General features: G+C 46.0%; 1 protein-coding gene and 1 long non-coding RNA gene across 3 annotated transcripts in view; both read right to left on the reverse strand.

The window, feature by feature from the left end:
- LOC133053672 (cyclin-Y-like protein 1) overlaps positions 1-8,540 on the reverse strand; it is a 36,183-nt gene extending 27,643 nt beyond the window's left edge. The window contains exon 1 of one of the 2 annotated variants that reach the window (XM_061138190.1): positions 8,142-8,540. In XM_061138190.1, the coding sequence (XP_060994173.1) occupies positions 8,142-8,367 (226 nt within the window). In that variant the 5' untranslated portion in view covers positions 8,368-8,540. The remainder of the gene's footprint in view (positions 1-8,141) is intronic. The other variant, XM_061138189.1, reaches the window with a different exon arrangement.
- A 932-nt stretch (positions 8,541-9,472) lies between these two features.
- On the reverse strand, positions 9,473-13,805 carry LOC133053671 (uncharacterized). The gene is made up of 2 exons (XR_009692306.1): positions 13,650-13,805; positions 9,473-9,591 (listed from the first exon to the last, which is right to left on the reverse strand). It is a non-coding gene; the product is annotated as an uncharacterized LOC133053671 (long non-coding RNA).
- Between the last annotated feature and the right edge of the window lie 10,075 nt (positions 13,806-23,880).

Consider the following 23,880-nt stretch of genomic DNA (forward strand, 5'->3'; position numbering starts at 1 on the left):
AAGCGTTATTCCTGTGCTGGACTTAGCCAATCCCCTATTGCTGGGGTTTAGGTACTTACAACGTTCTATTCTTTGATGAGGAAACTTTTCATCTATTGTTATACAGCTTTTTAAATAAATAATGGTTTTATCTCCTTAGCAAAGATCTTCAAAAGTGGGATGTCTAAGCCAAAAGGTTAGATCATTTTCATGGCTCAAGGTACAGTGCTAAACTGCTTCCTGAAGAAGGTGGGGCCACATTAATGTATAATACTACCAATCATGACAGTTTAGTTCCGACCCCTGCTCTGTACAGTTGAGAGGCGGGGGGGAAGTCCTACTAATATAAATAAGGAACAGCACTGTAGATCTAATCTGTATTTCTTTCGATTACACAGTTTTTACTACTTTCCCATAATTATCAGCATCATTTCCACTTTGGTGAGCCGCCTATCATTCATACATACTAAACATACCAGGGCCTTACTGCTGTCAATTTGCATGAGGTTTTCAGAAAATATTAATCTTCTGTTTACAGCCTATATAACAATTTTCTATACAACTTGCACTTTTTGCCAGTGAAAACTACATCACTATTTTATAATAGACTTGACAGGTAAGCCATTAGACAGTAAACTCATACATACACACAATATTTCTGCACACTCCATTAACTGTTTTGCCAAGAGTCTAAGGAGACGATGAAAAAACTCTACCGTACTCTTCACTGTCACAAAGGTAAGACTGTCAACTCTGAAGCAAAGCATTACCACCCACACTTCCCCTCATCCCCTCTCCCACAAGCACACACAGTAATGTTAGAGGTATTTTGAGAAATTACTGTGCATTTTATATGTGAATTCTTCCTAAAATTACTTCTCTAGCAATCTTTAAGAATGTTTTAACCCAGGAGAAATATTCTTGAGCTTATGATTAGGGGTTATCATTAAAGTTATATTTTAAGACCCATCACTTTTATATTACCAATTTAAATTGCAACTTATTTGACAGCATGATAGACTTATGTGGAAAAAGGATGACTAAAAAAATTTAAGTTTGGGTCTTAATATAAACACTCCCAGGAGGAAACCTGTAAAATACCAGGTCACTGAACATTACTTTTCCTCCAACCTAACATTCTATCAATCGTGAGATCCATCTCAATTGTAGATGTTAAAAGTATGAAAATAAAGGCAACTTAGGACAAACAAGATGCATTACTGAAGCCTAAAAGTGTTAAAATTATGCTGTCAAACTGTCAATAAATGATTTTTCCCTGTCAAAATATCAGAGAGAGGGTAGTGACCAAGAAATCATCTGACAGGAGGAGACTAATGCCAACATACTGACTTCAGTTCAGTTCAGTTCAGTCGAGTCCGACTCTTTGCGACCCCATGAATCGCAGCATGCCAGGCCTCCCTGTCCTCCACCAACTCCCGGAGTCCACCCAAACCCATGTCCATTGTGCCGGTGATTCCATCCAACCAGCTCATCCTCTGTCGTCCCCTTCTCTGCCTGCCCTCAATCTTTCCCAACATCAGGGTCTTTTCAAATGAGTCAGCTCTCTGCATCAGGTGGCCAGAGTATTGGAGTTTCACCTTCAACATCAGTCCTTCCAATGAACATCCAGGACTCATCTCCTTTAGGATGGACTGGTTGGATCTCCTTGCAGTTCAAGGGACTCTCAGGAGTCTTCTCCAACACCACAGTTCAAAAGCATCAATTCTTTGGTGCTCAGCTTTCTGTATAGTCCAACTCTCACATCCATACATGACCACTGAAAAACCATGGCCTTGACTAGATGGACCTTTATTGGCAGAGTAATGTCTCTGCTTTTTAGTATGCTGTCTAGGTTGGTCATAACTTTTCTTCTAAGGAGCAAGCGTCTTTTAATTTCATGGCTGCAATCACCATCTGCAGTGATTTTGGAGGCCAGAAAAATAAAGTTAGCCACTGTTTCCACATCTATTTGCCATGAAGTGATGGGACTGTATGCAATGATCTTAGTTTTCTGAATGTTGAGCTTTAAGCCAACTTTTTCACTCTCCTCTTTCACTTTCACCTTCATCAAGAGGCCCTTTAGTTCTCCTTCACTTAATATATTGCAATTAAACAGGACTGTCAGCATTTTCTGGGCCAACTTCTGGGCTCCAGTTTACTTAAAGGTTTACTCCATTTACTGAACTGCCCTATCACCCCTAGTAGTACAGTATATTAGTTTTATGGCTAATAATACATTTCATGGCTTACAGTCATCCGGTGATTTCATCTGAGTCCACACTTTACACCCTAGCCAAGCGGTTCTTGCCAGCAGATGCTGACCTGGGCTGTCTCACCGGAGGGCACACGGCATGCTCCTGCAACCCCCTCAACTGACCTGCTTCCCCAGTTTCTGACCAACCTGGCTTCCAAACTGCTTCTCAACTTGCCTCTAACTTGGTTCTCAGTCCTGCCTTACTTTAATCCTCAATCAAATGCTGTAATGATGATGACCAAGAGATGATATACAGGTAAGTATACCTGGCTTTATGTATTTCTAAAGAGTACTTAGCTCGGGCTTCTTGGACTTTTAAGAACCTTTCTGGGTTGCAAGCTACGGTGATTTCATTTCACATCATACAATGTTACTGTTTTAACTCTTCAAGTTTTATTACTTTAATACCCTAAAAATAAACAATTTTTCTAAAAGGGGCGAGAAAAAAGGTAGTATTTCAAAGCAGAGCACAAAATGACATCAATAAATTTTATCCCTATATGTCATGTATATGGAATTTACAGTCCTGATCTATCAAGGTTTTAAAAATGAGTAAAACCTTGGACAATTCTATACCTCAGAGAAGAATCCCTACACTGCCTAACTCAGAACATGATAAGAATCAAATGAAATTCAAGAGCAATCCATACACTATAGCTTCACTGAGTTACACAAGCCCCTTCACCATGACAAGGCTGCAATCCATGAGGGGATATACTATATAAAGCATAATAAATGACACATCACAGCTTTCACAAATTAACTCAAAAGCCAAAAGTGAACATTTAGCATTTCATAGGAAAATTGATGTCCACTTATCACCCTCAGCCAAATAACATCTTAAATAAATAGTGCTTTGTTGTTGTTCAGTCACTAAGTTGTGTCTGACTTTGCAACTCCATGGACTGCAGCACGCCAGGCTTCCCAGTCCTACACGATTCTGTTTGTGCAAACTCACGTCATTGAATCAGGCCACCCACTAAAGGAAAGAGGATAAGAGTACCCAAGGGCAAGCATTTCTCCTAGTGTTCTTCCTTTTTCTTCTTTAATAAGCAAATACATATCATTTCTCCTGCTTCTATCATGGAGATTAGTGTATATTTTATCCCCATTTTTTTTTTCAGGTTAACATCCCCTGGAGATGAAGTCAGTAACAGTGGAGAGAGCTCCTTCACAGCTCCCTAATTCTTCAGTGTCTGGATGTGCTAGTTTACCAGTCTCTTACTGGACATCTGAATTATTTCCAGTATTTTGCTACTGAAGATAATGCAACATATGCAGCCTATACCTTCAGAATAAATTCCTTTAGTAGGATCTCTGGATTAAGTGAGACTGTGCAAACTTCCCCTTCAAGGGTTGACCAATTTCCCATTTTTACCAGCAATATATGAATGTAACTTTCTTCAGCATCACCAAAGAACGCAGTGCCAAGTTTCTGAATTTTCTCCCAACCCAAGCTACAGTCGTTGTATTTTCATTTCTCTTATGTGTGAGGATATGCTTAAAAGCCATCTGCATTTCTTTTTCTGTGACTTATCCCATTCATATTGTTGTTAGCCTACTTTTAGATTCACTCAGTTTCTTCAAGTCAGCCTATTTTAGGCCCTTATTAATGTTGCTTTTTTGCTCAAACCACTGTTAGCTCTCAGCTGAGAGACTACACCAGCCTCCTAGCTTGTCTCCCTGCTTCATTCTACCCCTGCCCACGTTAGAGTAGCTCGTCTGATCTCCCTCCCCTCTCCCCACATCTCCTTCCCCTTCTTTAAGAATTATCACCATTCCCTTGCATATAACCTTTCAATGGTTTCCCATTACAATTAGACTAAAATCCGTATTTTTTCTTGTCAAGGTCTACTAGACACAAGGCCTTAACCCCCTGATATTCCTCCTGGCATTCTTTCACTCAGCTGCAGCCACCCTCTTTCTGTCCTCTGCCTACACCGAGCATATTTCCTTCTGAGGACCTCACACGGCTCCCCCTCACTCCTAGGATGCTCACTGTCACTTAAGGAGACCACACCCAGTAACACTGCCCCCTCCCCACTCCATGACCATCATTTTCTTTCTTCTCAGTGTCTCGCTACTTGACATTATTCCTGTGTCAACAGGCCCCAGGTACCTCTAGGAAGTAAAGACCAGAGATAGGGTTTGGGTTTTGTCAATAAAACCTCTGTTTGTCCTGCCCCTAAATGGTGCCCAATAATCATCCATTTCAGTGTACCCCAAATCATTTATGCTTCTCCCAATTTTCCTTCATCATCTAAGATTTCTTCCCTTTGATGTGTCTGTCACCCAAGACCAGCATTAATTTCAGATATCTTTGAGTGGTAGTTTAGTTACTCAGACTCAAAGACACCGACAGGTTACCAAGACCCACAAAAACCTAAGAGAGGAAATCTACTGTTCAGTGAAAAATCAATGGTAACTTTAATTTGGGGAAAGGACATTTAATGTTAAAATACCTTAACTACAAAATGACTCACCCTATGAATTTAATTAAGTCGTAAGACAAAGCCATAAGACCAGAATTCTACAGGGAAGTACGATACATCACTTTTTATGTCTGTGCCCAGATTAAAGCAATATGATGAGATTATAAAAGACAACCATAAAGGGTGGGTAAATGAATGATGCTCCAACCATTAAACAGGTGGTAAAAAGCAGACTGCACAGCTACATGCAGCTGCGTGGAAATACATCCTGGAGCACGCTTCAGGTGTCAGCGCGGTTCCAGGAGCTTCCCGTCTTCACTTTACAAGAGAAAGTTACAACGTGGCACACAAAGAACAATCTCATACAATAAACACAACATTCTGTTTATTCGTATACAAAAGGTTCAGGAAGAACCAACACCAAAATATTAATGAAAATTCTGGATATTCTGAGTAAGAGTGAATGACTTTTTAGTATTTTGCAAATCTTTTACCTCAAATGTTTATTGTTATCAAAAAAGTAAAAAAAAAAAAAAAAAAAAAAGTGTTTATAATAGCTACTGAAAGGAGGAAAAACCTGTTGCTCAGAGGTTTTCCCCCATTACATTGTCAATTCCTTCCCTACCCACTCCTTGGAGGATGGAAGGAAGGAATCACTTGGGAGAGCAGCTTGCACCAGAGAATGAGCAAAGTTCCTGAGAGGAGAATATAAAGGCCGTTTGAAAAGCTGATGCATAGTAGTAAAATCAGGTAACAGGACCTCAGCATCTTATTTTCTATTATTGACACTAACATCAGTTACATTAGATACACTGTGAAAGGCAAGATAGCGACAAAATTCTTTTGAGTCTATCTGATATTTATACTAGGTTCTTAGGAGTTAACTGAAACAGCTTGAAGAAATCATGTTCTTCTCAAAGGTTTCTGAAGAAAAAAACACAGCATCATTTATGTTTGGTTTTGTCTAAGTAACCAAATAATTCTTCATTGCAGAAAAGCCAAAATGTTTTATATCAATGCAGGTATTTCTCAGTTTCCAGGGAAACTGATATAAAATTGCCTGAAATAAAAACATTAAGAGCAAACTTCCAATGTGCTTGCACTTTACATTCGTGTTCTGACCTCGTATCTATGGAAACTTAATAATAGGCAAATGCTGAAATTGAGGTTTCTCTCATCACTTTATTGAATGCCAAAAAAGAGAGACAAATTTAAGTAAAATTTTAACAATCATGTCAAACATAAAAAAGTAAATTCTGTGCTCATGAACTCTCTTTTTCTAGTTCCCGACTCAGCACTCCCCCTCACTAAATGCTTCGTACCTTACCTGCCCGCTTACCGGTTTCTCCTAATGTCCCTCTGTCCAGGGCATTCTGGGCTTCAATTCGAGTCAGCAGAACAAACTCTTTAAAATATACCAACATGTTTACCTGACTGGTAAATTGAGGCTATTTCACGACTTCTTTTATTCCTATCCATTGTAATAAATGTACAGACACAGAATGGAGAGGTATGTGTTGCTTCTGAGTTGTGAACAACAAACTCAAATGGAAATAACCAAACTGAAGTTGAGTTAGGCCTATCTTATGGATAAATTATAAAATAAAAAGTGCATTCCAAACTTTTTTTTAAGCACCCAACAACTGAATTTGGTGCGTCTACCATTCTCAAGTCTGTCTCTTCTGTTCAGTAGCTATGTTACACAGTTATTTCAGAGCTCTAAGTCTTGGCTTCTTCATTGGCATCACAGGGAGAATATTCACAGGCCTTATTTATAGATGGAAGGGTCAGGTGAAATACACCCGAAAATACATTGTAAATCATAAAAGAATCATACAGAAGTCCAACTTTGGTCTCCCTACACTAGCCTACTACTGTTTTTTAAAATCACTTAGAGGCTTACCTTATAGCGACAAGCTGAGCGGTTTTCACAGGTATGCACAAGCTTTGTTTTTAAAGCTACAATTAATTTACATAATTTGTTCTTTCACAGTATCTGACTATTCTGAAAAGGGGAGTACTTTCCACTTACAAAGCCATGTCCATCATATGGGTGAGTTCACAGGCTTACCTATCCTAACTTTGAAAGAAATTAAGTAAACCCAAATAAAATTTAAATAGAAGAGCTATAAGACATATCCTCTATGAAATAAAGAAATACTCTCTGGCATTTAAATGAAACAAGTGGGCCAGTGGGGCTTTAACATCTTCACGGCACAATGTTTTCTACTTTAAAGAACACAGTCTTTATTAATGAGCCACAGTGTTATCCAGAATCTTTTTTTTTTTTTAAAACCTAGAGCCGTTCAGTTTCAGAATTCTAGAGGAAAAAAAAAAAATCAAACATTTCCTCTCCTCTCTTTCCTCTTCTCCATGACAACCCACCCCCACCCCCAGCCACTTCGTCTTCAGAATTTTACCTGAACATTATAAAAGTTGAATAGGATTCCACTGGCAGGAGGGGGTTGGAAGGAGAGGTAGCCATGGAGACAACTTTCCTGCAGGATCTGCCATCTTAAACTGCCAAATCTTTGTATTACAAATTAAAGTCTGAATTTCTTTTTTCTCCTTTGAAACTTTTGACCAACAGTCTCAGGAACCACCCCCAATCCTCCCTTAGAAGAGGCAACATGCAAGTGAAGTTGGTTAAAGCTGGGGAGCTGAAGACATTTTTGTGTCAAAGTGGGAATCTTAATCAGAGCTCCGTGGGATCGTCTTTGAGTAAAAACAACAACAACCACCACAAAACTATTCCCTGCAGCCGTTGCAGTAACGTTTCACACCGTTCAGTTATTTTAAGACCCCCTCTAACCTTTTTCTTTCTTATCGTTTTCAAATTATAGTTAGAATAAGGTCGCTTCAATCAGGACAACTCTAGACAGAATATTACTTAACACCACACTAACTCTGTCGATATCAGTTTTGATTTTAAATAACAAACCCTAAAATCTGTCTTAATTGCCCCGAGTATCAACTATCCTAACGAGTGGAAGTGTATCTAGATCCTTACCTCGTTCCTTCTCTTAGGTACCATCTGAATAGGTAAGGATAGGAAGATGGGATGGATATCGCCGAAGTTGGGAGTATTTAAGTTTTCATTGAGAAAAGAGAGAATACATCAGAAAGTCTTTACAAAGTCCCACAAGATGTTAAATAGAATCACGAACAGAAGCCACAGACTTGAGGGTCTTGGGTCGGGTTGCGAAAAGGGAATGGGGAAGAATTGGGCGTTCGGGTAGAGAAGAGGGAGAAAGACTGGCCGGACGCGACGGAGAAAGAATAAGGGGTGGGGACGCCAGGCAGGGCCAGCCTCCGTCCTTGGTGCCCAGCCCCGAGAGAGCCAACTCCAGGCAGGAAGGAGCCCTAGGCGGCGGCTTCCTCCCGGGGGACCTGGGGGTCGGCGGAGGCCAGAGGTAAGCCCGAGAGCAGACGGCGCCGGCCCCGCGAGGGGCGAGGCGCGCCGGCCGCTTCCTTACCTTCGGGCATCTCCCGGTCGCTGATGTGCTGCAGGTGGTGGCCTTCACCCGCTCGGAAATCCAACTCGGTGGGTTCCACGGCAGCCGGCGCCGGTGCTACGGCCACCGCGTCTCCGGCCGCCGCCTCGTAGACCTCAAACTCGTAGTCTGGCTCCGCCGGCCCCGCGCGCCGGCCCAACTTGGGGCTGGCATTGGGGCACACGCAACAGGTCAGCGTGTTCCCCATGGGGCGCCTCCGCTCCTCGCCGCCGTCGCCTCCGCTCGGCCCCGGACTCCGCCAAGCTCAGAGGCCGCCCCCTCCCCCAACAATGGCGCGGCGGGCACCGGCGGGCACCGGGCTATGCCGGGGCTGCGCCGCACATGTAGACGCGGCCTCGCCTGCCTCTCTCCTGTCCGCCCCGCCGCCGGGCCCGGAGCAGGGCTCCGGCCCCGGCCGCACGCCCGCTGTCTCGCCGCCGCCGCCTGCCCAGAGTCAACTAGTCAGTGAAGGCGGCAACCAGCCCGGCTTATTTAAAAGGGGTGGGGACCCGACGAGCGCTGAGACGCGCAGCCACTGCCGGGAGAGAGCGCGGTCGGAGCTCCTCCTCCTTCCGCCGCCGCCTCCCGACTGAAGGCCGCTCGCCTGGCTGGCCCTTGCCAACCGGAACGCGTCCTTCGGTCACCTGGTTACCGCGGACCAATCACACACAGAGTTTCCTCCCAGCGCCCGCCTCAGAGAGCAGGCACGTGACTCACGATGCCCCGCCCCCGCCCCGCGACTGCTCCGCCCCTCGAGTGGCGCGCCCCAGACTCCTGTTTCCATTCCTCGTGCGGCGCTCGGAGCTATCCGGTCCTTCGGGAAGCATTGCGGGAGTTTGTGAATCGAAGCTAGAGAGCCAGTGGACTCTACAGAAGGCTTGTTAGTAAAGAGTCAGTTCCGTTAAGCAACTCGGTTTCACCGGGTCTGACAGCTGACTCATTTGCTGCATTCCTCAACGAACTTAGTTACACCCGAATTGTTGACAGTTTTTTGTAACTAAATGCTCCTCTCAAATTGACTTCTAAAGAGTGTTAGTTTCCGCCTTCAGTTTAACCATAGCAATCCCCCGGGTCCTCAATAAAGAGCTGTGTCCGTGTCTTGAATGAGACTCGAGGACGCGTCACCCCCCGCTTCCTCATCGGTAAATTAGGGACCGAACGCCTCCCTCCCAACTCTGAAACGCTGGGATTCAGCAACTCGATTTTCTCGCTGTTTCTCTCTTCCACGGCCGAGTCTCCAGGTTTCCCTACTTTCACCGGTCACATAAAGCATAAAGCACGGTTTTCTCATACAAAACTGAAGAGTCGCAAAGTGAAGTACCACGGTTTTGATTTAATGAAGGTGATGGTAAAGATATGTTCCCAAGGTCACATGATTGCTCAGGGGTATGGCCAGGATTTGGTCTCCGATTGTTTGGATCCGCAAAGGCACCTTATTGGGATTATAAGAAAATAAAGGTAGAAGTCAAATTTGATTGGAAGTGGCATAGGATTTTCTCTAGGGAGAACAATTTTTTGAAGTGGATTTTAAAATTCTTTCCCCTCGTTCAACATTGGTTAGTCCCTCCCACTTTCTAGGCACTGTGTTCCTGCAATAGCCCTGCCCTCGATGAGCTCCGTCAGGCACATGAGAAAACAAAGGCTTAGAAAGTCCAGTTGTCTGAGGTCACTCACACTGCTGCCAAGTACTTGAACCTGAAATTCAAACCTAGATCTGTCTAACCCCAAAGTAGGTTCTGGGGTAAAGAGCTTGACTTTTTTCCCCCCAGAAACATGAAAGCCTTTGAATGTTGTGACGTTAAGGAGTCACAATCAGGTGGTTTCTAGCGAGGTCACTCTGGACAATAAGGAGGATTGATGGAAGAAACAAGAGCAATGAAGAGACTTTATATTCATCTAAGAGCGGAGTGAGAGTTTAAACTGAAGGCAGTGGCAGAGACTGGTGTGGTGGGAAAGGATTTGAGGTCATTTGGTGACTAGATACGGAGCAAGAGGGGGAAAAGAGAGGCAAAAATGGCTGCTAGGGTTCTGACTTAGGGAACTAGGGAGAGCACAGTGACTTTTTCCTAGATAGTGCAGAAAGAGGAAGAGGTTTGAGGAGGAAGATCATTTGGGGCTCTGTTAAGGAGAGCGTGGAATTAGAGCTCTCCAGTTGAAAGTTAGATGTAAACTTCTGTAGGCCAAGTCCATTTCGTGATATCCCATCTTATGTTTCTGAAAATAACACATACTAAATCAATTTTAAAATGTAGTTGGGGAAATCCCCTAACGCTGTGCTGACAGTTAAGACTATAATATTTTTCATGGAGCAAATTGGAATCTATGGTTTTAGTAAATGACATGTCCTATGTAAACTAAAACTGTTAAATGAGAACAATATTAAAATTGTCATTGGAGTACATACAAAGTAGTTGAAGCCATGGGTGTAGAAGTAATTGCCTCGAGAAGACATGTATAATAAGGAAAGGAATGAAGGGAGGGAGAGAGGGAACTTCAAAAATAGGGAAATTTAAATGGCATGTAAGTAAACCTGCCAAAGGAAGAAGTGGAAATCAAGGGACCTGTGTATTAATCAGAAATGGCTGATCAGCTGAGTTCCATGAGGGTAGAAATCACATCTGCTCTTTTCTGGAACAGAGCACCTAGAACAGTACCTGGCCAGTAGAAGCTCTAATTTGTAATTCCCTAAACAGAGTCCAGTGTTGTCCAGAGGGCAGGAAAGTTACAAATACCACTGACCGTGGTACATGGGTAACTGAGGATGGGTGCAAACTGGAAGGCAAGCAGTGAGTAAAAGAAATAAATAGGAGGTGATAAAGTGGAGACAAGGATTTTCTTCCCAAACATTTGACTGAGAAGAGAGATGTGCCAGTCATTAGAAGGAAATGTGCAGTTAATAATTTTTTAAGATGGAAAAAAAATGTGAGTATATTTATATGTTAAAGGGTATGAGCCGATGGAGAAAAAAGGAGTTTGAGGTTAGAGGAGATGGGAAAATTGACAGAGCAAGGTCCTCAAGAAGGCAGAAGTGGATGTCCTCCAGGGCAGACATAGATTAGCTTTGGATTGAGAGAAAAGCAAGGAAGGAAACAGGACCTGGGTGACAGATGCCTGTTTTGGGTCTGTCAGAATAGAGACATTTCTGATAGAGAAGATGTTTAAGAAGAGCTCATCTGATGACCTCTATTTTTCTCTGTTATAATAGGCTTCTGTTTGGAAAGCTACTCCAGGAAAGTGAGGATAATGTGTAAAGAAGTTTAAACATTAGAAAAGCTTGATATACCTAATAAAAAGAAAATGATAGCTTCCCTCAAAATCAGAAAAGTTGAAAATAAATTTGAGCAAAAAACCAAAAAAAAAAAAAAAAAAAAACCAAGGAGCTAGGGTATAAAACAGGTATGTCACAAAAGTGAATGATGGGAACATTTGTTCCTCCAAATAGTAAAAAGAAATAGCAACAAATTTCAAGGGGGAAGAGTTTTTAAAAAAATTAAGGAATTACATGTAATTGCCAAAAATGTGAACTTTTACAAAACCCTTTCATCACACATAAGACCAAAAGGAAAGGAAAAAAACCCAGAAGGAGTATTCTCCTTTGTTAAAAGGATACCGGGATGGAAAGGTCACCTCAAAAATCAAGGAAGCAAAGATGATTAATATTTAATTGTTTAAAAGATATAAGTAAGGTTTGGATACAAAAATAGGCAATATATTGAAATGTGGGAAACCATGGTAGAATGGGAAAGGATTCAAGGAAGTTCAGTTTCAGTGAACAACTTCTCGTTAAATCCTTAGGACCTAGTGACTACATTCCATGACAATAATAATATTGTCTGAAGTCCTAGGAATGTCATTAGCTACCATTTTGGATGATTCTTATAGACTTGGGACAATGCCTAAGATTAAGTTTCAAAACACTGCCTGCATTTAACATCAGGCACATACAAAAATAGATAGGCATGACCTTGAAAATTAACGAATTTTAAATTTGCTAAGCAGAAAAATTATTCAGAAGCACCATTATGAAAGTATTAATAGATTTGAAAATATTTTGTTTTAGAAGAACATTGGAGGGCAGTGAGAAAAAACCTTATCCTGTTATGACTGTGGCAAATCTGGGAGAGAAAAGGGAAGCAGAGCAGTAATGACGTTTGAATTAAGCTAGAGTCTGATTCTGTGATAGAACCTGATATTTGCATATGCCAACTGATGTATGAACATTCCCTGTTTTACATGGATCTGGAGTAAATGCATTCATTAATTCAACTTATTCATTTAATGGCTGTTCAATACCCTGATGACTCGGAAGGTAAAGAATCTGCCTGCAATGTGGGAGACCTAGGCTTGATCCCTGGGGTGGGGCAAAGAACCCATTCCAGTATTCTTGCCTGGAGAATCCTCATGGACAGAAGAGCCTGGCAAGCTATAGTCCATGGAGTGGCAGAGTCAGGCATGACTGAGCAATTAAGCACAGCATCTGAACTCTTGGCTTCCCAGGTGCGCTAGAGGTGAAAACCTGCCTGCCAATGCAGGAGATGCAGGTTCAATCCCTGGGTCAGGAAGATCCCCTGGAGGAGGGCATGACAACCCGCTCCAGTATTCTTGCCTGGAGAATCCCATGGACAGAGGAGCCTGGCAGGCTACAGTCCATATGGTCCCACAGAGTGGGATACAACTGAAGAGATAGCATGCACGCTCCCGAGCTCTTACTATAAGCCACACTTTTTAGGTTCAGGTTTAGGTTGCTTTGACCAAGAAAAACAAGGTCCCTGTTCTCATGAAATTTATCTTCTGATAAGGGAGTCCACAAACCAGTCTTATCCATCACCCCTCAAGCTCATGGCCCAGGATGTCTATTTATCTCCAGCTATTGTGTCTTCATTCTAGACGGTAGGGTGGAGGAGTAGAAGGGAGATTTTTTCAGAAATCCACATAGCACAGTGCTTACATATCATTGGCTTAAAGCTTAGTCCCATGGGCATACATAGCTGCAAGGGAGGCTCAGAAAATGTAATTATATAGCTGAGTAACTAATGCAGAAGGGAGAACTAGACATTGAAACTAGATATTGAAAGCACGCTTTGTAAGGAACAATCTCTAAGGAAAGATTAGAGAAATTTCAACTTAAAGCAAGAATGATCATGATAAAATTTCATAGCCTTTTGCAAGCATATTTGAAAAAGTTATACAAGGAGTTCTATAATGATCTTTTCTTAAGTTAAAAGGACAAAAAAATGGAGAAAGACAAACTGTAGAATGAAACTAGGCCAGATGCAAGAAAGAGTCCACAATGGTCAAGTAAACAGGATTATATATTATATGTGTGTGTTGTGAGTAATTGGATTCTATCCTGAGTATTACAACTTGTTGGTCTTATAAAAGAGGATTTTGTGTGTAATAGGTACATTTTTTTCTGGATGTAGAGTCTACCCTTATCATCATATTCTCAGTGGCATGTGTGAACAAAAAAGTTGAGAATTACTATTATACCTGATTTCATGTGGAACAACTTGACTTCTCTCATTCCCGACTTCAGAACATTATAATCCAGATTTTGGAGTAAGTGGGGGCATTAGACAATACTGGGAGTCATATTGTAATAAACTACCCCATGTCTGTTCCAGCTTTCTTCCTTCCCTACTCCTTCTGAACCATTCTCCCACCTTCTTTCTCTTCTCACACCATCTAGGTTTCCTTCTGCCAAGTGAGTCTGTTGAGATGAGAATGCAAATTTAGCTGAAATGATGCTCTAAAAAAATGAAAAAGTCGTTAGTTTACCATACCATCAGGGCAATGAATGCTCACTGGACAAGTCACTGTCCCAAATATTGAAGCATTTTCTCAGACAAGTTCTAGGAAAAGTCTGCAGTTCTAGAAGAGTCAAGGGGTTTCCTTTTGCCTTCTTGGGGCCATTACTTTCCTCTGCCATTTAATGGTTTATTTACTTCTAGTTCCATTTGTCTAAATATGATAGGAAATCTCAAATTTTTCTCAGCCCACCAGTGCTTCCTCTGATCACCTCCAAGCGAAGGTAGAGGAGCTGTTCTCCTCTGGAAGTGCCTTGTTCAGGCTGCTGGTTTCCTAAAGCAGATGCCAGCTGCTCCTAGCTCCAAAGACTGTAACAGTATGTGGTCTATACTTAACTGGTCTCATCAGAGAGCTCCTCCCCTCTATACTTACCCAGGAAATAATTCACTGCCAAATCCACTTAGAACAAGGCAGAGAGATTTTTAAAAACACTCACAGTAGATGCTTTCAGTTGTTTGTTCTTAATCATGCCAACGCTCTTTTCCCCCAGCATTTCCAAATTTCACTATTTCCACTTGTTTCCCTTGTGTGTTATCTTGGGATGTTTAAGACGTTTATTCTCTGCACTTCCATTTAATTTTATACACTTAAAACGGAATCCTTGGCCAAGATGCCTTATTGAAGTTAGAACCATTTTCTTGCAGTGGTTCACCATGTTCCCCTCAGTTTCTCCTAGCCTTTTTGACAACGGCCTCCTGAAACAAAGTTGATGTTAGAAACACTGCAGAAAAAGGAGTTTCATTAAACTTGGCAGTAGGGAAAAGTTTGAAGATGTCTTTTTCACCAAGTTTGTCTCCTAGAAACAAAGCTCACGGATTTTTAGGACATGAAATGTTTCTCATATGAATCTATTGCCCTTTTCTGGAGACAAATCAATTTTTATCCTCATAGCATGGCATTCACCTTGAAATACTTCTAGAACTTTTCTATCAAAAGGGATTAAGACAGCAAACTGGAAGGAGGTAGGGGCCAGGGAACTTGTCTGAAGAGTCAGATTTGAATAGACAGCACACTTGGGGAAAAAACAAACAAACCAATAACACAGGTTACATTGGGGGTGGGGGTGTAGGGGGTAGGGAGGGCTAAGGCCTTGTCCCCTATGTTGAGTAAGTTTAGCTTATGTAGGGCACTTGTTTGACAAGCCTAGGTTGAGTAAGGCCATACACCCCATGACCTGTGTTTTTCCAGTCATACTTATCATGCAGATAAAACCAAATACTCATCTGAAAGTAATTCTCTGGTTATGCAATCAATGCTTTGCCCAGGAGACACAAGGAAAAATCGAGACCACAGGAGCAGCTGAAGCTACTGTCCCAAAAATGAATTCACTGTTCTTTGTAGTCATAGAATTTGCCCTGTCCCACCTTGGCCATCTGGTAAACCTCTACTCATTCTTTTGAGGCTTATCTCAAGCAGAACCTTCTCTGCAGTGCTCTCTGACTATTAAAGTTAGGAAACCTCTGCATCCTCAGGGCAATCAGTTCCTTCTCTAAAGCAGCCTTGTATCCCATTGTATGGTAATAGCTTGACATCCTCATTAAACTAGCCATTCCCCTGAGGACAGAGCTATTTTATTCAGCTTTTTTGTATCCCCAGCACAAAGTATAATGCCTGGCTTGCAGCAGGCTCAATATGTTTTTTCTTGAATGACTAAATGAATAATAAAAGTTGGAAAAGTGAAAAAGTTGGACTAAGTGTACCATCAAGCACAGTTTGAGAACTGATACAATTATTCTTTACTTTTCAGCCTTCTCTATTTTGTGTGTGTGTGTCTGTGTGTGTGCCTCTCCTTCTAGTTTCTGTTCCTCTAGAGCATTTTTTAAAAACAATCGTCATTTTCTAATGGTATAGATGACTATATTTACAAGGCAAAAATAGAGACACAGACATAGAGAACAGATATGGGGACGCCAAGGGGAAAGGGGAGGTGGTGGGATGGGTTGGGAGACTGGGGCTGATATATACACACTACTGTGTATAAAATGGATAACTAATGAGAACCGACTTTGTAGCACAGGGAAATCTACTCAGTGCTCTGTGGAGACCCAAGTGGGACAGCAGTCCAAAAGTGAGGGGACATATGTATGCATATAACTGATTCACTTTGCTGTACAATAGAAACTAACATGAGATTGTAAAGCAACTGTACACCAATGAAAATCTATGTAAACAACAGTCGTTTTCTAATGCTCACAATTTTGTGGGTCCTCAAGGGCAGGGCACGGTGGGGACCACCCCTCTCTGACCCAGAAGAGTTCGGGCCTCATTTGGAATGGATCTAGCTGCTGGACATGGTTCATGCAGGGCCACGCAGCTGGAGGGTCTGCTCTGGCTGTCAGCTGAGTTCCTCACTCTCCCGTCAGATGCCTAGTCTCTGAAGGCTGGGACATCTGGGACTAGCCAGACAGCCATCAGCGCGTGGTGGTCTCAGGAGAGTCAGACTTCTTACTAGATGCAGGTATGTAATCCCGCTGTATTTTGCTTCCCTAGTAAGTGTATTAATCTAAAACTACAGAGGAGGAAAGGAGAGGTATGGTGAACAACATTCCTTAAATCAGAAAAAAAAAAAAAAAAAAAACCTCAAAGTTAACTAATTCACCGAAGTTCATCAACCTCTGAAGATCATCCAGGCCATCACCTTATAATGTATTATGCTAAACTTATACTGTAACCAAATCTAAGTCTTATGCACTATCTGCCATTCAAACAATTCCTTTCCCCGCTTGGTCTCTGAGTTTTTTGGTAGCTAGAAAAAAACACAGATTTGTGCAGAAACAAATTTGCCATAGGTTATGTTCATTTTGTGATGTCTCCACTTATGTGTTTGAAAACAACATGATGATAGTTGTTGGTTGCTCAGTCGTGTCCAACTCTTGCAACCCCCATGGACTGTAGCCCGCCAGGCTCCTCTGTCCATGGGATTCTTCAGGCAAGAATACTGGAGTGGGTACCCATTTCCTTCTCCAGGGGATCTTTCCCTCCCAGGAATCGAATCTGGATCTCCTGCACTGCAGGCAGACTGTTTCTTGAAAACAACATATAATACATTAAATAGAGAAGAGTAGTAGGAGAAATTTCCTAAAGTTTATATGCTAAGAATAGCTTATTTTTCTAGCGATTACCTTGACAGAGCAACTTAGAATCTATGGTTTCAGCAAAAAAAAAAAAAAAGTGTCCTGTAAAACGAAACCACTGATGAACACAAAACTCCAAACATTATTATTGCTGCTACTTTTTTCCCCTTTATTTACTTCTGACTGTGCTGGATCTTTATTGCTGCACAGGCCATTCTATAATTGTGGCTAAGAGGGCTACTCTTCATTGTGGTGCATGGGCTTCTCCTTGTGGCGGCTTCTCTTGTCATGGAGCACAGCCTCCAGGCACACGGGCTTCAGTAGTTGCGGCTCCCCTGCTGTAGGGTACAGGCTCAATAGCTGGGGCACGCCAGCCTAGTTGCCCCATGGCATGTGATATCCTCTGGGGCCAGGGATCAAACTCCTGTCTCTTGCTTTGGCAGGTGGATTCTTTACCACTGAGCCACCGGGGAAGCTCTACAGCTGCTACATTTAACTAGCAATTTCCATGTGAATGTATACTGTGAAGTGTTTGATGTGCAGAAGAAATATCCACAAACCACCCCCATAATACAGTAATATGAAAGCCCTTCAGGGAAACTCTCCACTTGGGACCAATGGCCCATCTGATCCCATCTCACGAGGATCTTCCCTTCTCCAGGGAAGTAGGTGGAGTGAACACGCTGTTTGCTATTGCCTGTTTCTGAAACAAGGTATATGCCAAGGTCTGTGTGCCCTTCCCCAGAAGCATCAGGGTTTACTTGACACTAAGCAACGCCCCATGCAAGCCCTGGGTGCCAACTCGCAAGGTCACACCCACCCCCAGCATCCCTGTGCCAGGCCAGCATGTCCCGAGGGGCGACAGGGTGGCTACACCGTGTCCTACACCCTGGCTCCTCAGAGTGGGGCCCAGGGCTCAAGCAGGTTTGTGAAAGTTTGGCTTAATTGTTAAACATGCAATGGGATGCCACATGACACCCTTTAGGATGGCCAGAATCAAACAACAGATGCTAAGGGCTGGGCAGGAGGTGAGAGTGGACCCTCACACACAGCTGGTGGGGGCGGAAAATGATGCAGCCGCTTTGGGAAAGCCTGGTGAGTCCCCTGAAAGGTAAAGTGGGGTCACCATGTGACCAGCAGTGCCGCTCCGAGGTGTGTACCCAAGAGAAACGAACGCACACATCCACACAAACACGTGTACACAGATGTCCACGGCAGCCGCATCCGCAGCAAAGGTGCCAACGGCCCGAAGGCCCGTCACCTGGCGCTGGTGAAGACGGGTCCATCCACACAGCAGGATGTGATTTGGCCTCAAAAAAAGGATGAAGCCCTGACCCAGGCTCCCACGTGGATGGGCCTTGACAACGAGAGGTTCAGTAAGAGACCACACGTGTGATTCCATTTGTAGGAAACGCCCAGAACGGGAAACGCTCAGAGCCGAGGGCAGACTCGTGGCTGCGAAGGGTATGGGGTGCGGACTGAGGCGTGGCGGTGTTGAGGTTTCTTTGTGAAGTGATGAAAATGTTCTAAAAATGACAGCACACCTGTGAATATACTTAAAACCATGAATTGTACATTGCAAGTGGACAGATTGTATCGTATGTGAATTATGAAAGTGAAAGTCGCTCAGTCATGTCCAACTCTTTGCAATCCCATGGACTATACAGTCCACGGAATTCTCCAGGCCAGAATACTGGAGTGGGTAGCTTTTCCCTTCTCCAGGGGATCTTCCCAACCCAGGAATCGAACCAGGGTCTCCCACTTTGCAGATGGATTCTTTACCAGCTCAGCCACCAGGGAAGCCCATAAACTATATATCATTGTGAACTATAGCTCCATAAATTATTTTGGCGTTAAAAGTTTTCTTCAGAGTTAACTGGTTTTCCTCACGGGGATCCCTCTGGCCGTCTACGTGACCCACTGTGACTCTGAAGTGGCGACCCAGTGGGCCCCTCACATTTGACCTGCCCCTTCCACACCCAGGCATATATAGAACCACTTCCCAAAGCTCAGAAATGGGCTCCAGGCTCCTCAAACAACTCAGTGGGTCTGCCCCTGAGAACAGCCCCCTCAGGGAGGTACCAAGGCCCTCATGGGGTATGGGGTCAGCGTGCAAACAGCCACATCCCTGTCACAGCTTCCACCAAAAAGAAGAGAATTTCCAGACGCCCCGCGTGTCGACAAGGTCTTCTTGGAGACAGTGATGGGTGAGCTGCATTTGCTTTCACTTGCTCACAGGTGTCATTCAGTCTTTCCTGGTTGAATTGGTCCAAAAAATAAAATAGTATAATTTTAAAAGAGGAAAGAAAAAGAACTCTATGGCTCTGCCCCTTTAAGATATTTTTACCATTTTATGATGCTAGTGCTAAGCATGCTAAGTCGCTTCAGTTGTGTCCAACTCTTTGTGACCCCATGGACTGTAGCTCACCAGGCTCCTCTGTCCATGGGATCCTCTAGCAAGAATACTGGAGTGGGTTGCCATGCCCTCCTTCTGGGGATCTTCCCCACCCAGGGATCAAGCCCATGTCTCTGAGGTCTCCTGCTTTGGCAGTCGAGTTCTTCACCATTAGGGACACCTGGGAAACCCTTGTGAGGCTAGGAGGCAAAATTTGTAGAATTTTGGTTTTTGGCAGACCCTAGGTGGGGGATGAGAACCCCTGGGGCCCTCACTGGGGGCAGGAAGGGGCCAGGCCATCAGAGCCAGAACCACTTTGATGACAGCATCCCGGGGCCCGACCAGGAGGAGAAGGCAGAGCGGTGGTTGGGGGTAGGGGCACTTCCTAGCTGATCTCCTTTCCTCCCCCTTTCACGACTAATTTCCGCCTCAATTTGCGTAATTAGTCTCCACTCAGCATCATTTCTTTCCTTCATTCAAGGAGGGAAAAAAAAACACCCAAATCTCTCTGGGGGCAGGACGCTGTTTCAGACTTTGGCAGCTGCTCTCCACACCGGTGGGGGTGGTGGGGAGGGGGTTTCTTCAAAGTTAGGCTGACTTTCATGTCCCCTGAAAGAAGCCCTGTCTCTTCTCACCTGCCCGGAGCTTTTCAGAAGCCCCAGCCTCAGATCAGATGACGTCTGATCCCAGATGCAGGCTGGCTGGTGGGAGGGGATGGTCAGGGTCAGGCCTCCCCCCGCCAGGCAGTAGATGACGGACAGGGAGGCCTGGCGTGCTGCAGTCCAGGGGGTCGCAGTCAGACACGACTGAGCAACTGAACTGAACTGACCTGGGATAGGGGACAGGGGCACGGCCCAGGCCCCACAGCTGCTCAGCACTGCCCAAGGCCTCCCCACGGCCACGTCAGCCCTGAGGCACGTGAGGCCCTGGAGGGGAGGCGGATTCTGCAAAGCCCAGGGCTCAGACTTGGGGAGAGCCAGGCTGGCACCCAAGGGTTCCCTGGGCTCCCGCACCCCCCAGGTAGAGGGGCCCCGTCGGAGAGTCTCCAACCTTTGCCAGGCACTTGTGGGAGGGGGACAGGCAGGGGACACGGTGTGGAGTGAGGCCCCGAGGAGCTTCAGGTCTGGTGGGGGAAGGAAGCAGGAGCACCAGCCCCGGGGCTGGAGTGGGAGGCCGCTGAAGGGTGGAGTGGAGGGCTGGGTGCCCAGAGGGCCTCCCAGGACCAAGGCCAGGGCCACAGTCAGGGCCACGGGCGGGGTCCCCAGGTGGACTCGGACCTCCAAGGGGGGGAATCAGTGGAAGTGCGGCCGGGTCACAGGGTGGCAGAGGCAGAGGTGTGGGGCTGGGGCACTGTGCAGAGACAGCCCGCCTGAGCCCCCAGCTGACTGCCAGCACCCAGCCTCAGCCCAGCCTCCCCTCCTCCAGGAAGCCCTCCTTGACCCCCGGGCTGCAGCAGGCAGCCTGCACTCCTCCGCCCACCCCAGGAGACTCCTGATGCTTCCTGGAGTATTGACGATCTGTCTGTCTGTCTCCCGCTCCAGACAGGGAACTCTGCAGAGCTGTGTTGCTTTCCTAGGACAGTCTGGGTGAGTTCATGTAACAGAAACTCATCCCCACCCAGGCTGGAGACACAAATCTGGAAACTTGGTGTTAGAAGGTGGACCTCTGAAGCCCCGGGATAGGGAGGGCCCGTTCCTTCTTCCAGCCTCCTTGGCGTGAGGTCCTGGCTTGAGTCTCCGCCTCTTCCCTCAGACTCTGTGTCTCCACGGGGCGCCGACCCTCCTCGGTGTCTATCTCCAGCCCTCCCTCTTCTGAGAGGACGCAGTCCATCAATCGGTGGTCACCCCACTCCGCTATGACCTCGTCTTGATTCCATCTGCCGAGACTAAAAAGTTCACACCCACAGGTCATATGGAGCAGGGGTCCCCAAACCCCGGGGCCGCAGACCGATCCATCAGTGGCCTGTTCGGAACCGGCCCACACAGCAGGAAGTGAGCTGCAGGCAAGCAAAGCTTCACCAGCCGCTCCCCATCGCTCCGCACCCTCACATTACCACCTTAACCATACCCCGCCCCCCACCCCAGCTGTGAAAAGGTTGTCCTCCACGAAGCCAGTCCCTGGGGCCAAAAAGGCCGGAACCACTGATCCAGAGCACAGTTCTCCAAGTGTCTGATGACTGACTGTCACACCAACTTCACGGCTCCCACCTAGGACAACGCGTAATATTTAATGCCAGTCTCCAGTCAACAGGCAGCCTCTTTGACCATCTGAGTCTCCGTTTCCTCAGGGTAAAGCAACAGTTGAGCGGGGTCCTCGACACAGCCCTGGAGGGACGAAATCTCCAGCCCAGGGCCCGGGACGTCCTGTCCCATGCCTCTTGGCTGCTCCTCCGCTCGGGGGACCCTCAGACGTGGATCCTGCAGGGAGGCGACTGCAGGTGCAGTCACCAAACAGACTCAAACTTCCCCCCAAACCATGCCAAATGCCGAGCAGTTGCTGTGATTTATTAATCTGCCAGGATCTTTGCAAGATTTTAATGTGTATTTGGAGTCTATTTAACTGGGTAACAAAAATACCCAACACCAGAAACCGTAAATAATTATCACATCCATCGGGCCTTTCATATGAAGACTGGTACTGGCTTCCCCTCCAAGCTGCTCAATTTTCAACTTTTTCCTCTCTCTGTTTGGAACAAGCTCCCACTCATCAAAGAAGGCGCCAACCCAGGGGTTTCAGGGAGCACCAAAGAGGAACCCTGCAAGTCTGTGATTAGAATGCAAGAGGGAGGATCAAGGTAATTAATTTTTTTAACTTAAAAAAAATTTTTTTTTAAGTTTCTCCATCAGCTTCTGCAAAGCCATGTGAATTTTATCTGCTTATGTAAATAAAGCTAACGGGTGATAACATTAATTAGCAGAATAAAACTGTTGCTCATCCGGCTGGAGATAGCAGGTAGTTGGGGGAGAGGATTAATTTCTGTTTTAGTTGGAAATTTACATGTGCAGCAGCTTGGCCTCCATCGATGAACAATCAGATTCCAAGTCCCTTCAAACGTGTTGGCTTCCAAAAGGGCAAGGGACCCATCCGCCTTTCAAGGGGGCTTCACTTCAGTTCCCCAGCCAGCGTGGAGTCGGCTGATCAAAGCGTGAGAAGCGTCCTGGGTGGAGCTGGCTCCTTCGGGGGTCAGCACCCTGGCCTCCCACCTCCAGCAGACGGGTCCCCGGGTCCAGGCCTGAGCTGCCACTGGGTGGGACGGTGAAGCGATTAGGCAAGACCCTGCCATGGGGAGGGTCACGTGGAGAGGACCCCACCCAGGTGCCCTGCCCCTCCAGGAAGGTGTCTGTCGGTGATGAACAAGGCGAGGAAGAAGGTATGCGGGGGGTGTTGGCCTGACCGCACCTGCATGGGGCAGGGGGGCCCCCTCAGACTCTGCTCACAAAGAGGGCGCCTCTCCGGGCCCACCTGGAGTCAGCCGGTGGGGCCCGGGGACCCTCCCATTCACCACAGTTGAGAGCACAGAGGGTGAGACCTAGGCATCAGGGCTTGATCCCAGTGGCTCCGAGACCCCTGCCACCCTGACACGCTGCTCCTGACCTCCCAGGGGAAATGCTGTTTTCAGGTCACTTGGAAGCCCTAGGAGGGCAGTCTCGGGATGTTTGAGTGAGGGAGACTTTCTGGGGCTCCCGAAGGCACCTCACCCCACAAATGGGGATGGCTCATCTCACCCGGTGGGGCAGGGGGTCCCCAGGGGGAGCGGCGGTTTGGGTGGTCCTCTCTGAGCTCCCCATCCAACCACAAGCCTCCTGTGATGGAGAGTAAAGAGGAGAGTCGTCCTGCCTCCGTCCTTCCTCATCCTGCTCCGGGGGAGACGGCGGCAGAGCCACCCGCAGTGCTCACAAAACGGCTCCTTCCTCTCTTCCAAGGGGCGCCTCTCCACTCCCTGCCAGGCTGCTTCCAGCTTCTCCATCAACAGCTCAGCCGCCCGAAGCAACTGGAAGAACCTTTGTAGGAGCGCGTGCAGCCCCCTCAGCTGGGCCAGGAGCCCTTCCCTGCACTCCCCTGACCCTCCTGACTGCCGCCCTGAGGCTCCAAAGAGGAAGCTGACCGGAGCTGCAGCAGGTGGAAGCCGGGACACACACGAGGAAGGACTCCGGAACCCCAGGGTGACGATTCCAGGAGCGCCCCCAGCCCGGTGCGGTGTGCAGCCCTGTTCGGACCTCAGAGATATAGTCACATCCCTGACCACGGAGCCCCGTGGCCTCGGCCTCACATGGCGTTCCATCCGATCAGGGCCCACATCACACAGGAGGGGGCTGGGAGCACCAAGGAGGAGCCCGAATGGGGAGTGATGGAGGCAGACTTGGGACGACTGGAGGAGGGGACGAGCAGGCTGCTTGGACTGAGAGTCTGCATGCACACTAGGGAGCTGAGTGGCCCTGGCAGC

The sequence above is a fragment of the Dama dama genome, unplaced genomic scaffold, assembly GCF_033118175.1.
Source record: "Dama dama isolate Ldn47 unplaced genomic scaffold, ASM3311817v1 ptg000036l, whole genome shotgun sequence".
Lineage (NCBI taxonomy): Eukaryota > Metazoa > Chordata > Mammalia > Artiodactyla > Cervidae > Dama > Dama dama.